This window comes from Colobus angolensis, unplaced genomic scaffold (assembly GCF_000951035.1).
Source record: "Colobus angolensis palliatus isolate OR3802 unplaced genomic scaffold, Cang.pa_1.0 Scaffold358, whole genome shotgun sequence".
NCBI lineage: Eukaryota > Metazoa > Chordata > Mammalia > Primates > Cercopithecidae > Colobus > Colobus angolensis.
The window spans coordinates 1,384,854-1,398,223 of NW_012116910.1; the positions used below are offsets into that span (position 1 = coordinate 1,384,854).

Consider the following 13,370-nt stretch of genomic DNA (forward strand, 5'->3'; position numbering starts at 1 on the left):
TGAGGATTTGTTTCCAGGAATCCGTCCTAGGAAACGAGGGGGGTGCAGTGGGGATTCTGCAGAACGTTTTCCCTTGGGTGGTTTCTGTGGGCGACAAGGCGTGGAACCCCCTTGAGCATCCTCGGGAGGGTTCTGCCGTCCCCTGCGCAGACAGGTTGCCTGAGAACCACCCTGAGGCCTGACGCCCTGAAGTGACGCTCACAGGCGAGAAAGACCCTGGACCCATGTTGGGAAAAGTCTCATGGGCAGATGAAACAAACGGTGGTGTCCTCACTGTGGGGGCGCGACAGGTGGCTCAGTTTCTTCTCAACTGCGTCTGCTTTTAAAATCTTCCAAATACGTGTGCATTGCTTTAGAATCATAAGATACAAAAAACAAACAAAAAATCCACTGAAGGAAACTGTGCAGCGCAGGCCCCGCTCTGAAGCCAGGTGACGTCCTCCCCCAGTCTTGACACAAAATTGTCATTTCCTGAGTCAGCCCTGAGCCTGTGCCCTGCTCCTTCGGCAGATAGCCAAGGACGTGCATTGGACTTTTAGGATGATTTTTAAATTCCCCTATTATTTTCACTAACTTTCTAACTCTAGAAATACTCTCAGGAGACCCCTATCTTCTCAGGAGGGAGGGTTTTGTGGCACCAGGTAGGGACCAGCGAGCAGGAAGGAAGGAGGTGCTGAACTGAGCGCCCACCAGGTCCAGGGAGGGTGGCCCCCCTGCTCTGACTTCCACCAAGTGGGGCGTCCCTCAGCTGGCCCCTGCCCTCCCCTGCATCTGCCTGGCCTGGGCTCTGTGCTTTGCGTCGGCGCCAGCCCTGAGCGCCTCCTGCTAGCGTCCAGTGTTCAGCTGACCTGGGTCCCACACAGCGATCGGGAAGTCAGGCCCCTGAAGATTTCTCTTTCCTTCCTTTTACCGTAAACACAGTGGAATTAATACTGCACTTCCAGGATACCTGAAGACACTTGGTTTTGTTTTTGAGAAGCGTCACTCTGGGGTTGAAGTAACCAGAGACAAGTGAGGGACGTGACCGTGTGGCCACCTCGGGATGGGGCCTGGCCTGATGAGGGCCCTCAGCCCTGGCTGTTGTCCCAGGACAGGGCAGCGGCCTCTTCGGAAGCGGCATCTCTGGACCTCTTTGTGGTTCCCCTGCTGGGCCCTTCCCGGCTGAGGGAGCCTGCGGCCACCCCGCCTATCCATAGCTCGGCCAGCCCTTGGGGTGGGGCCATCACTGCTGCACGTGGACGCTGCAGAATTGGGTGTTGCCATGCCGGGCTCAGCACTCAGCACCTTTCTGGGGTTTCATGCAGGCTGGGTGCTACCTTGAGGCCTCATGGGCTCAGGCTGGTGCTAACCCAGCAGGCCTGTTGTGTGACGATGGCAGGTTTCGGTCGGCAGTGAATCCTTCAGCTCCCTGTGGGGACTGTGGCCCGGCCCCAGGGTGGAAGGGCAGGGGCCGCCCCTCGTCCTCTTTGGCCAGGCTCAGAGGCTCGTCCGCAGCAGACCTGCTCCCATTAAAGGAGCCTTTTCAAGGGCCCAGGCGTCTCAGCCTCCCGCGCCTGAAACTGGGTCGAGTTGGGCCTTATAAGTTGCCTTTTAGGCGCGAACTGAGAGGCCAAGGCCAGCCATGCCCTTTCGTGAGGAGTCAGGATCCCCGCCTTTGGCAGAGACTGGCTTCTGACTGCCTGTCATGGGGCCGTGGGATCTGAGGCTGAGCCTGGAGGGCAGGGCCCCCTGTGTGGACGGCGTCTCTGCCTGGAGCTCTGCCTGTCGGCTCCTGTGTTAGCTGAAGCCTTGCTGTGAAGTCACAGCAACAATTGTACCCAGAGCCTTGCTCTCACCCCTGCCCTGGGTTCTCAGTTTTTTCCCATGAAAATGTCCCAAAGCCGGTTCTCCTCCATCTCCCACCACTTCTGTCGTTTGCACCAAGAACAAGGCGTACCCAGATTTGGAGGGCCCAGCAGCGGCCCCCGGCCCCGTCACCCGCTCCTCTCCAGGGCCCCCGTCACAAGCAAGTTGCTCCCCTGTTGCTCCCCACCTCGGGCTCAGGGAGCCAGGTGCATGCCCCAGGCTCTCAGAGCCAGGGCTTCCCATGCTCTGGGCTGCGCTCTTAAATGGTTTTCTCCAGGGTCCTAAAGTCAGTGGAGCCCTAGATCTCCGCCGAGCCCCGGACTCAGCCTGTCTGTGGGAGGCGTTCCGGCACAATGACCCCGGAAGCCGCCCTGTTTGCTTTTGTGTTGTGGTGCTAAGCGTGCTCTCCCTGGGAGCTGTCCATCACCTGGTCCCCTGTTCCCGTCCGGGCAGCCAGCCCCATCCCCAGGCCTGGGCTGTGTGAACCCCAGGATCGAACCCCCTCCTCAGCCTCCACACGGAGCCTGTTCTGATCTGCACTGTGGCCATTGTTCACAGGAAGTGTCTTCAAAGAAAACCTTCCCCCTTTTCCGTATTGACCTTGAGATGTTTTCCTGTTAAAACGTCACCTTGTGCTGGGGCCAGCCGTCCTCCAGGCCGAGCCATGTGCCCCTGCTCATGGCAGGAGTGGGGCTGAACAGGCAATGGGGACAGAGCTGAAACTTCTGCCCCAGCCTGGCCTGTCCCGAGCGGGAGGGGAGCTGCCTCGCAGGCGCTGACCTGCTTCTGGCTGTGCTGCTGATCCTTGCCCATGCGAGTTTCTTCAGGGCCACGGGGTGTATCCCCCTCTCTGGCACAGGTGTCTGAAGCGGGCTGCCTGCTCCATGCTGGGGCAGGCAGGGTGGCCCCAGGGTGGATATCTGAACCTTTGCTGTTATCTTGTGGTGACCCGGGCCAATGCTGAGCTGTGGATTTTATTTTTTTTTAATTTAATTTAATTTTTTTTAGCTTTATGGGCAGTAGCCGTTTCATCCCTCCGCCAGCTCTGCTTCCATTCCCAAAGTCTCAGGCTCTCCCAGGGTGTCAGGTCTGAGGCCCTGAGCCATCCAGGGAATGGAGCTGGGGGCCCTCTTGTTCTCCCTCTTGTTTTTCTCATAACTTTTCCAGCATAACGGGTTCCCCTCCGTCGGGGAGGCACAGCAGAGCAGCTGCATCTTGGTTCTCTGCCAACCATGTGGTTCTGCTCCCCTCCCCTAAGCCCCTGCCCCAGGATGGTCAGGGGTTCCAGCCCTGGGCCTCTCTCTGAGCCTCCGTCTGTTCCAGGACGGACTCCTGTCCCCTCCAGTGCCCTTCTGCCCCTTCCTGCCCCCACGGCCGCTTTACCTGCCCAGGGCCTGAGTGCAGCCTGGGGAGGGGGCTGCCTTCGGGTGTGGGGTCCGAGCTCCCGGCACACACTGTGTTCCGTCGCAGGCTCCGCGCATGGGCACCTTCATTGGCGTCTACCTGCCGTGCCTGCAGAACATCCTGGGCGTCATCCTCTTCCTGCGCCTGACGTGGATCGTGGGGGTGGCTGGTGTCCTGGAGTCCTTCCTCATCGTGGCCATGTGCTGCACCTGCGTGAGTCTCCCCGGCCAACGTGGCTGTGCCCTCAGGCGGGGGCAGCCGGACAGTAGGGCCCTCCCCAGACACCCGTGTAGAGGTTGTTCAGCACCGTCTCCTCCACGAGAGCCGGGGCAGCTGCGGGGATGAGATGCCGCAGTGGCCGGGGTTAGCGCTGGTGTGTTGATTGGCACTGGCACCTCATTTACCCGTGTCTGCGGAAAGGCATCTCGGCCAGTGGTGAGTGTTGTGGGGTGGCCTCGGGCTGAGGCTTCCAAGGGAAGGGACACCCTGTGTTTTGGTGACATCACCTCCAGTTTGGAAGGACCTTGGGTCCTTGTCATAGGAAAAGGGGTGGGAACCAGGACACTGCATGCCTGGTGCCCGGGAGCCTCTGGGTCCTGGTTTCCCAGCCACTCCATTGAGATGGAGAGCCCTGGAGTTGGGGGCTGACCTTCGGCGGGAGCCAGGCCGTAGACCCCGCCTTGGGGGTGTCGCGATGCCGCAGGCTCCTGGAAGGCTCTCCTCAGATGGCCGCCTGTGTTTCTGCAGACAATGCTGACCGCCATTTCCATGAGTGCGATCGCTACCAACGGTGTGGTGCCAGGTAAGGGGTGCCTGAGTCCTGTTAGAGGAGTCGGGGTGTTGCCGCACGGGAACTGGGAGGAGGCCGCTCCGCGAGGCAGGGCCAGGGGCTGCCTGGGGGTCACTGCCAGGCCTTCTGCGTGTTCTCCACTGGCTCCTCTGGCGTTTGAGCTGTGAGGTCACAGCTGTTTAGTTTTCTTCCCCATTTTGCTGCGTGGTGACCGTCTCTTGCCAGGGTAGGCAGTGCCCACCGGGCAGCGGGCTGGGGACAGGGAGGCACGGGCGATTCCAGTGACGCCTGTAGCCCGGCGGGTGCCATAGGCTGAGTTCTTGGAACCTGTGTCTCACGAGGGAAGGTGAAGACAAAACGCTGCCCTGACCTTGTTAATTAGCAATAAATTAATTACAATACGTAATATCTAGTGAACTGAGATGACGTTAATTAACAATAAATTAATTACAATACGTAATAACTAGTGAACTGATGATAATTAGCAATAAGTTAATTACAGTACGTAATAACTAGTGAGCTGAGATGATACTGTTAATTAGTAATTAATTACGTAAATAACTAGTAAACTGAGATGATGTTAATTAGTAATAAATTAATTACAGTACGTAATAACTGGTGAACCGAGATGATACTGTTAATGAGTAATAAATTACAACACGTAATAACTAGTGAACTGAGATGACGCCACGTCTGCTCCCTAGTGCACGTGTCCTGCGTGTGTTAACGGCCGGACTTGCTCAGCACCGGTCCTCACGCAGCTGGCCCCCACCCCCACGGGGGCATTGCGTGGTGCTCAGCGGACTTCCCCGGCCACTGGAGAGCATGAGGGCCCTCGCCGGGGGTCTCCCTCAGCAGCCAGGGCACCAGTCTCTGCTTCTCGATGACTGCATCCGTTAGGGCCCCTTCCTCATGCCACACACACACTGCTCAGAGCAGGGACAGCCGCGTTCTCCAGGCAACCCTGGGGCCGCTCCCGGCCTTCCCGTCAGCGATCGCGTGCGTGGTTCACAGTATACCGGAGAACTCCTGAACATCCTGGTTTCTCTTTTGCCTTTTTTATAAGCCAAACGTAGTGGGAGTGGGGGCTGGGGCTGCCATTGAGGTACGCAGGCCTTTTTCCTGGACCTGCTGGGGCCTTCTGCCCCTGACCTCACCTGGTCCTCACGTCCACGAGAGCACGATTGGTGCGGAATATGTGCCGAGCCTCGGGAGGGGAGCGTTTACCGTGGCAGCCGGGCGGCTTCGTGTGCTGCTTTGCGGTGGGCGGACACGCTGCCTTCGCAGAGACAGGCCCTCCTTCACTCATGAGCAGCAGCGCAGACCGCACCTCAAGTCCGCATCCAAGCGCGCCCCTGACCCGTGGCCACCTCCTGTGTCTCCGCAGCTGGCGGCTCCTACTACATGATATCGCGCTCGCTGGGACCCGAGTTCGGAGGCGCTGTCGGCCTCTGCTTCTACCTGGGCACGACGTTCGCAGGGGCCATGTATATTCTGGGGACCATCGAGATTTTTCTGGTGAGCGTGCTGCTTTGGAAGGGTTCCCCACCCTGCAGTCTGTGGCAGGACACCAAGGGGCCCTGCCTGACCCACTCTGTGGCACACACAGCACACTGAGCCATCCTGACCCCACTGCCCTGGCTGCCCCTGGGCCCTCCCTGGCGGAAGCCGTCGGGCATCGTCCACTCAGCAGCGACCTGGGTCCCCCTTGAGCACCATTGCCGCCCTCCGTGAGGGGTGCCTGGCCTGAGCTGGGTAGACGTCTGGGCTGTAGATCTGAGCCCCGCGTGGGTGCGGCCCTGCAGTCTGAGCTGTTTTAGCGACAGGGTTGGAACTCGGCTTAGAAGAAACTCTTGCCAGGATCCCAGCCCCTTCCCGGCCTGATTGATTTGGGCACTTGGCCAAGGGTTACGGAGCCCAGCACTGTACGGCCAGGTGATGTCATCACCTTCCCCAAACAGGCTCAAAGCACGCGCCACATCACCTGAGCACAGCTGAGAGCTGTGGCCTGAGTTCCTTGGTCCTCGTGGGGACAGGAACCTCCCTCTCTGGCCACTGGGCACCACCCTTCCTACTGAGCTTCTGAAACCCGCCGTCCCCGCAGGGCTTCAGAGACGCCCACCTGAGCCCCCGTCCCCAGTCTTTCTGCCCCTCCCTCCGCTGCCAGACCTGGTTCCCGGCCTCCTGGGCTCCTGCAGAGAGCCACATGGCCGAGAAGTTTCTGAAACCTTTCAGTGGGGTCGCATCCACCCCTGTCCCACCCTGAGTCGCCTGGCCACGCCCCTCGGTCTTTCCTGCCCCAGGTGCCATGGCTACAAAGACACCATGGCTGCCGCACTCCCCGGATTCCCTTTGGTGGGGACGAGTGCCGTGTCCTCCATGCCTACTGTACCCCAGTCCTGTCCTGGTCTTGAGGGAGCTGGGCAGCACCGTCTCACATCTCCGTCCCTGGAATTTGGGCGGAACAGAGGTTGCACCCAGCCGGCGTGGTCAGACCCACTGTTTGTCCAGGACGTCCAGCCGGGATGGGCCGAGCTCTCTGGGCGGCAGTCACGTTCCTCTTAGCAGGTGTTTCTTCTGAGTGTGGACCTGCGGCGGCCCTGGGTCCTGAAGTTGCTTTACTCTCAGGTGTCTGGGTGGCTCCTGGGAAACGTGCAGGCCCCTGGCTGTCCACTGCCCGTGCGCCGACCCCCGCAGGCTCCGTCCAGCACGGATGCCTCCCGATGGCCCCAGCGCCTGTTGGGAGGAGGCCCCTATGTGGCGCTGGGTGCTTGTAGGAGGGAGGGGCATTGTGGAGTTCTGTCCGGGGACGGCCTCCCAACCCGTCTTGTCCCTGCAGACGTACATCTCCCCGGGTGCGGCCATCTTCCAGGCAGAGGCTGCGGGTGGTGAGGCGGCCGCCATGCTGCACAACATGCGTGTGTATGGCACGTGCACGCTGGTGCTCATGGCCCTGGTGGTCTTCGTGGGCGTCAAGTACGTCAACAAGCTGGCGCTGGTCTTCCTGGCCTGCGTCGTGCTGTCCATCCTGGCCATCTACGCCGGCGTCATCAAGTCTGCCTTCGACCCCCCGGACATCCCGTGAGTCTTGGGGCCTCTGAGCCGTGGGTGCATCCTCCTAACTCCCTGGCCCTGTTTCAGAGTCTGTGTGTGTATGGCACGTGCACGCTGGTGCTCATGGCCCTGGTGGTCTTCGTGGGCGTCAAGTACGTCAACAAGCTGGCACTGGTCTTCCTGGCCTGCGTCGTGCTGTCCATCCTGGCCATCTACGCCGGCGTCATCAAGTCAGCCTTCGACCCCCCGGACATCCCGTGAGTCTTGGGGCCTCTGAGCCGTGGGTGCTGTGTGGGGCTGGGGCCAGGTCCCATGGGCTCTGCCCGCCTCTGGTCCACCATCCTTGACGCTGAGGTCCCCGCGAGGGGCGGGACTGGGTGTGACCGCGGCGGGAACCCCTGTGGGCTCGTTCTGAGGATTACGGGAAACCCAACCGTGAGGCGGGCCGAGGCGTCCTCGTGGCCGGGTCTGAGCATGAAGACCCTCGTCAGTGGCACAAGGGCTGGTGAGGGGCCTGGAGGGCTGGTGAGGGGTCTGGAGGGTTGGTGAGGGGTCTGGCAGGTTTCAGGGGTGGCCGGCGGCCTGAGCATGGTCAGATGGCACCGAGGGTCGTGGGCTCCCTTCTTCCTCCCAGAGGTGCTTGGAGAGGCTTTCTTGTCCTCTTGGAGGAGAAGCTGGGAGGCGGCCCAGGGTCCTGGAACATGGGAGTGGCCGCCATGGCCCTCAGGAGCAGGTCTAGGAAAGGCCAGCAGCCAAGCCCCTCGAGGTTCCCAAGTTTTCGCCGTCTCCGTGTGGAGGGAGCCCCTGAAAGAACAGCCTCATAGAGGCCTCAAAACAGAGGGAGGCAGAGCAGCCGCAACCCTGCGAGCCTGTTTTAGGGGAAACACAGCTCTGCCCTTCCCCTGGGGCACCCGTCCTGAGACCCCGATGCTGATGCCGGAAGCTGGGGCCCCGTGTAGACTGTTTTCTACACACAGGCCTGGTTTATACACCAGGGGCGGCAGTCCTGTGCGCTTGGCTGTTGGGACGTGGCAGGAGGGTGGCTTGGACTCAGGCACTGAGATTGTGACAGCGGACCGGGCCAGGACACCGCCGAGGGCCTCAGGCAGGAACGACTGCAGCGTGGCTGTGCCGGCACGGGGGGTTCGCTGGGTTCCACCTCACTGGTTTCCACTGCACAGTGGAAAACGTGTGAATTGTTTATGTCTGGAACACTTCAGTTAAGCATGTTTGGACCATGGGTGGCCGAACCATGGATGAGGGGACAGCTGTATGGTACAGCATTCCTGCTGCAGCCTGGCCCGGTCCCCAGTCCCCGGCGTGATCCGTGACCCTTGCATTCCTGCTGCAGCCTGGCTCGGGCCCAATTCCCGGCGTGATCTGTGGCCTTCCTGTCTTGGGAGGTGCAGGGTGCCAGGAGCCACTCACGGGTGACCCCACGGGTGCCCATTGGAGGAGCCGGGTGGGGCAGTAAAAGCCACTTCGGCAGCAGCACACAGCCGTGCCTCCCTGTCCCGTCCTAGGGTCTGCCTCCTGGGGAACCGCACGCTGTCTCGGCGCAGCTTTGATGCCTGCGTCAAGGCCTACGTCACCCACAACAACTCAGCCACCTCTGCACTCTGGGGCCTCTTCTGCAATGGCTCCCAGCCCAGCGCCACGTGTGACGAGTACTTCATCCAGAACAATGTCACCGAAATCCAGGGCATCCCGGGCGCGGCCAGCGGTGTCTTCCTGGGTGAGGCCTGCAGGGTTGCAGCAGGGGCTGGGGGTGGCGGCAGCAGGGGCTGGGGGTGGCGGCGGCAGGCGCTGGCCCCAGTGGACGCTGTCACCTTAGAGTCACTCTCAGGGCCCCAGTTCCTCCTGCCTGGCTGAGCCCCTCCCCAGCAGCTGCTGACGAGCCTGGGGATCCCTGTGCACACCCCTGGCAGAGCCACAGAAGCCAAACACAGTGTGGCGGGGAGACGGCCTCTGTCATGGCCAGCAAGCTGGTCTTAAAGCCATGGATTTATTTCCACCGCCACCTGGCAGTGTGTGTGGGGAACTTGCTGTGTTAGGAAGGAAGTGGTGGCTGGGCGGTGACGCCCCCTCTGTGCATCCTTCCCTGATGAGAGGCTGCCCTGGACCCGCCCCAGGGGCTTGAGAAAAAGGACCCCTGGCAGGGTAAACAAGACCTGTTCCAGAACCCTAGAGAGGAGGCCCGGGCTTTCCAGAACCCGAGACGGGAAGCCTGGGCTTTCCAGGAGTACGTTGTTCCGCACGTGAGGCTTCTCTTTAGTGCTGACCTTCCCTCCGTAGACGCAGACAGGTAGCTTTCCCAGAGGTACCGTCTCAAAAAACTTGTTTGAATTGGAGCCTGCTTGCAGCGCACAAGCTGTGACCCTTCCCCTCCGGCCACCAGTGGGACCTGCCAGGGAGTGGCCTGCCCCGTGGTGTGGGCGCTGGACGGAAGGTGCCAGAAACCCATGGGATCTTCCTTGTCCGGCAGAGAACCTGTGGAGTACGTACGCGCACGCGGGGGCGTTTGTGGAGAAGAAAGGTGTGCCCTCGGTGCCTGTGGCAGAGGAGAGCCGCGCCAGCACGCTGCCCTATGTGCTCACCGACATCGCAGCCTCCTTCACCCTCCTGGTTGGCATCTACTTCCCCTCCGTGACCGGTGAGCCCACCGCTCCGGCCGTCTCCTTCTCTTTCTTTCTCTCCCTCTCTTTTTCGCTCTGTCACCCAGGCTGGAGGGCAGTGGCGTGATCACGGCTCACTGCAGCCTCGACCTCCTAGACACAAACATTCCTCCCACCTGAGTCTCCCAAGCAGCCGGAACCCCAGGCACAGGGCACCATGCCCGGCTAATGTCTGTATTTTTTGTAGGGGGGGGTCTCCCCACGTTGCTCAGGCTGGTCTCAAACTCCTGAGCTCAAGCCATCCTCCTCCTCCCAAAGTGCTGGGATTACAGGCGTCTTGAGTCACTGCGCCCGGCCTCTGTCCATCTCTCTGTCTTTGTCATTCTGTCCTCCTGTCTCTCTCTCTCCTCCTCCCCCTTTCCCTCTCTCTCTGTGTCTCTCTCTCCCTCCCTCCCTCTCTGTGTCTCCCTCTCCCTCCCCCAATCTCTCTGTCTCTCCCTCTGTGTGTGTGTCTCTCTTTCTGTCTGTCTCTGTCTCTCTCTCTGTGTCTCTTTCTCTGTGGTTCTCTCTCTGTCTCTCTCTAGTGTGTTCCTTGCTGCCCCTGCTTATCTTGCCTGTTTGGCTCAGGGGAAGCGGCTGAGGCCTCCGCTCTGTGTCCCGATGGATTTGTAAGAAGCCTGTCTGCCGCTCTCCTGGGCAGGCCTGTGTCAGGAGAAGCTGTTGGAGGGTTGCTGAGAATACATGGCACGCTGTTAGGAGACGCCTAAGAGTGGCCTCAGTGTGAGCTCAGAGGCCAGGGACCTCGGCCCTCTGTGTCCTCCTCAAACAGTGGGCCTTGTTCCGACTGGGGTTTGGGCCCTTGGTTGTTCCCCAAGTGGTAGGGCCGGGCCCCATGCTCTCCCAGTCACACGCACACGCCCCAGCTGTCTCCACTCGGCCTTCCTATTGGAATGCCCCTGACTGGCGCTGGCTGCTTATGTGGCCTGTAACTGCCCTTCTGGTCCCTCCCACGTCGCTCCTGGACTTTATCTCAGCGCATCTCGAAGCCCTGGAGCCAGGGTCAGCCGCAGGGCCTGGTCCCAGCGCTGGTGTCTCGTGTTTACCTCGCCTCCCCTGAAGGTGGGCCCTTCTCACCGTGGAGGGGGCGATCAGCCCGGGGTCCTCTCCGTGTGCTTCCGCTCCAGCCTACCCCATCCGTCTGCTCTCAGCGCCGTGGGTGGAGGGCGTGAGGGCAGAGGCTCTGCGTGGCTCCGGGTGTCTCTGCCGTCCACGGCACCGGACTGCGCTCTGCCGCCTCCCAGGCCACCCCGAGCACGGGCGCTTCAGGCTGTGCCTTGGATGGGACTGAGCCGGGCGTCAAGTGGCCCCCACTGACCCGGCTTCCCGGAGCGCTGTGGGAGCCGATTGTGTGGAAATGCCCGCGGCTGTGGCTCCCTAGAGGAAGGTGGTGCCCGTGTGGCACTGCAGCAGGAGGGGTCACAGCATCTGCCCGCCCAGCTGGCTGGGCTCTGAGTTGTTCCAGGGTCTCATTCCAAAAGTCCTTAGGTCCTGGGGGCCTGTGAGCCATTGCTCAGCACCGTCCCTGGGCTGACCCTTGGTCGTGGGATTAACGCAGGCTCCAGAGGAGCCCTGGGTGTGGGGGCATGGGGGTCGGTGTTGGGGTCAGGCCTTGTCCTCGGGTCCAGGGGAGAGGTCAACGTGCCTGGGCCTGCGTCCCCTCAGCCGCGGTCCTGCAGCGTGGGCTGGTGGAGCTTGGACTGCAGCCTCGGGAGGAGCTCACGCTTGGGGTCTCCCCGGAGACCACCTTCCCGGCTCTCTGGGCAGAGGCCGCCATCGCATGGCCCTGACTCCTCAGATGGGTTTTGGCAGCATCTTCCATGTTCGCAGGTATCATGGCGGGTTCAAACCGGTCCGGGGACCTCAAGGATGCGCAGAAGTCCATCCCCACGGGGACCATCCTGGCCATAGTGACCACGTCTTTCATCTGTATCCTTGGAGGGGTGCAGGCGAGGGAGGTGTGGGTTCCAGCCTCTGCCTGAGGGGAGGCCCCCATGCCCTCCCCTGAGGGCTCAGTGCTGCGCCCTCGGCCACTGGCGTGTGACTTCCCGGGTTAGGCCGGGCTCTGACCACGTCATCCTCCTTGGGAGACGGGGCTGGGGCTGCCGTCAGGACCCCGGCTTCTTCGCCACTGTGGGATGCGATCGTAGATAAAACAGAAGCAGTCACCCTGCTGCGTGTGGACAGTGACGTGCAGCTGTGTGTGGTGTGTGCCACCGGCAGACTGGGCCTGTGGGGCCTCTGGCTTCTCAATCCCAAGGCTGCCTCTTTCCAGCCGAGCATCGTCCCCTCAGCGAGGTCCCCTGCCGATCCCTGGCAGTCAAGCACCAGGCCAGGTGTGTCTCCACCACCCCAGGGCCCTGTTCTGTGATGCTGGACGGAGCCCCGGGAGGGTGCGCTGAGGACACGGGGGACAGGAGGTGCCCGGGATGGGATGGGGTGCAGAATGGTCCCTGCCCAACTGGAGCCTGGGGCCAGCTGGCCAGTGCGTCTCCCCACCTACCCCACCCCCTGTACCTGAGGACCCTGCACCCGCGGACCCACCGTTCCTTGACAAGAGCTATAGATCTCTCCTGCATCGTGCTGTTTGGGGCCTGCATCGAAGGTGTGGTCTTACGAGATAAGTACGTTTCCGTCTGCAGTTTTCATGCAAAGCCTGTAGTCTAGTTGGGTTTTCCTGAGGACGAGTTCGACTTTGAAATGACATCGCCCTGGGACTTCACGGCCGTGTCCAGAGCTGCAGCCGCCCTGGTCCCAGGGTTGGGGTCCCCGTGGTCTGATGTGTGTCTCTTCCACGGGAGCCTAGACCCTGGGGAACCGTTCAGAGCCACCTCCAAGCCCTGATGCAGCTGGGGGCACAGGCCCTTCCTGGGGAGGCCACAGGGGCGTGGATGGGTGAGGCTTGGCCCTGGGAGACCCCCCAGCCCTGCTGCCAAGTGGAGAAGTAATGGGGTCCCAGGCAGGTCGTCACTGACCCTGCATCCTCATGGGACGTGCCTGTCTGGCAGCCCCAAGGCGCCGGGGATCCTGGGTGGTCCCTGACTGAAGCTGATGCCAGGCTGGGTCTTCCCTGCTCCCAAGAGCGACCCTGAGGTGAGCAGGACCCCTCCCCCGCTGAAGACCCTCCAGAGCATTCCGGCCGTGCCGGGCAGAGCCTGGGGGAGGTTTCAACCAACGGGGACTGGAGGCCAGGCCTCAGCTTTCCAAGGTGCCACTCCCACCACACCGGGCCCCTCGGTGGGAGAAGACGTTTTGTCTGATTTAGGCACGTTTCTGAAAACCGCCCGCCTGGCTGCCTGCAGGTTCGGGGAGGCCCTGCAGGGGAACCTGGTCATCGGCATGCTGGCCTGGCCCTCCCCCTGGGTCATTGTCATTGGCTCCTTCTTCTCCACCTGCGGCGCCGGCCTGCAGAGCCTCACAGGGGCACCGCGCCTGCTGCAGGCCATTGCCCGTGACGGCATCATCCCCTTCCTGCAGGTGAGCCCTGCGTCCTCGGGGGAGGTGATCCTGGAAGGTCAGGGTCAGGGCTCTGTTTCCCTGCGGGATCCTCACGGTGCCGTGTGTGGGGCGCGTGCCTGCAGCTTGGACCCCGTGGTGGTGGTTCT

General features: G+C 61.6%; 1 protein-coding gene across 1 annotated transcript in view; it reads left to right on the forward strand.

The window, feature by feature from the left end:
- SLC12A7 (solute carrier family 12 (potassium/chloride transporter), member 7) overlaps positions 1–13,370 on the forward strand; it is a 38,895-nt gene that overhangs the window by 1,706 nt on the left and 23,819 nt on the right. The window contains exons 3-11 of the mRNA XM_011953147.1: positions 3,316–3,462; positions 3,997–4,051; positions 5,427–5,557; positions 6,879–7,120; positions 8,617–8,828; positions 9,579–9,746; positions 11,596–11,694; positions 12,332–12,389; positions 13,068–13,242. Of these exons, the coding sequence (XP_011808537.1) occupies positions 3,316–3,462; positions 3,997–4,051; positions 5,427–5,557; positions 6,879–7,120; positions 8,617–8,828; positions 9,579–9,746; positions 11,596–11,694; positions 12,332–12,389; positions 13,068–13,242 (1,287 nt within the window). The remainder of the gene's footprint in view (positions 1–3,315; positions 3,463–3,996; positions 4,052–5,426; positions 5,558–6,878; positions 7,121–8,616; positions 8,829–9,578; positions 9,747–11,595; positions 11,695–12,331; positions 12,390–13,067; positions 13,243–13,370) is intronic.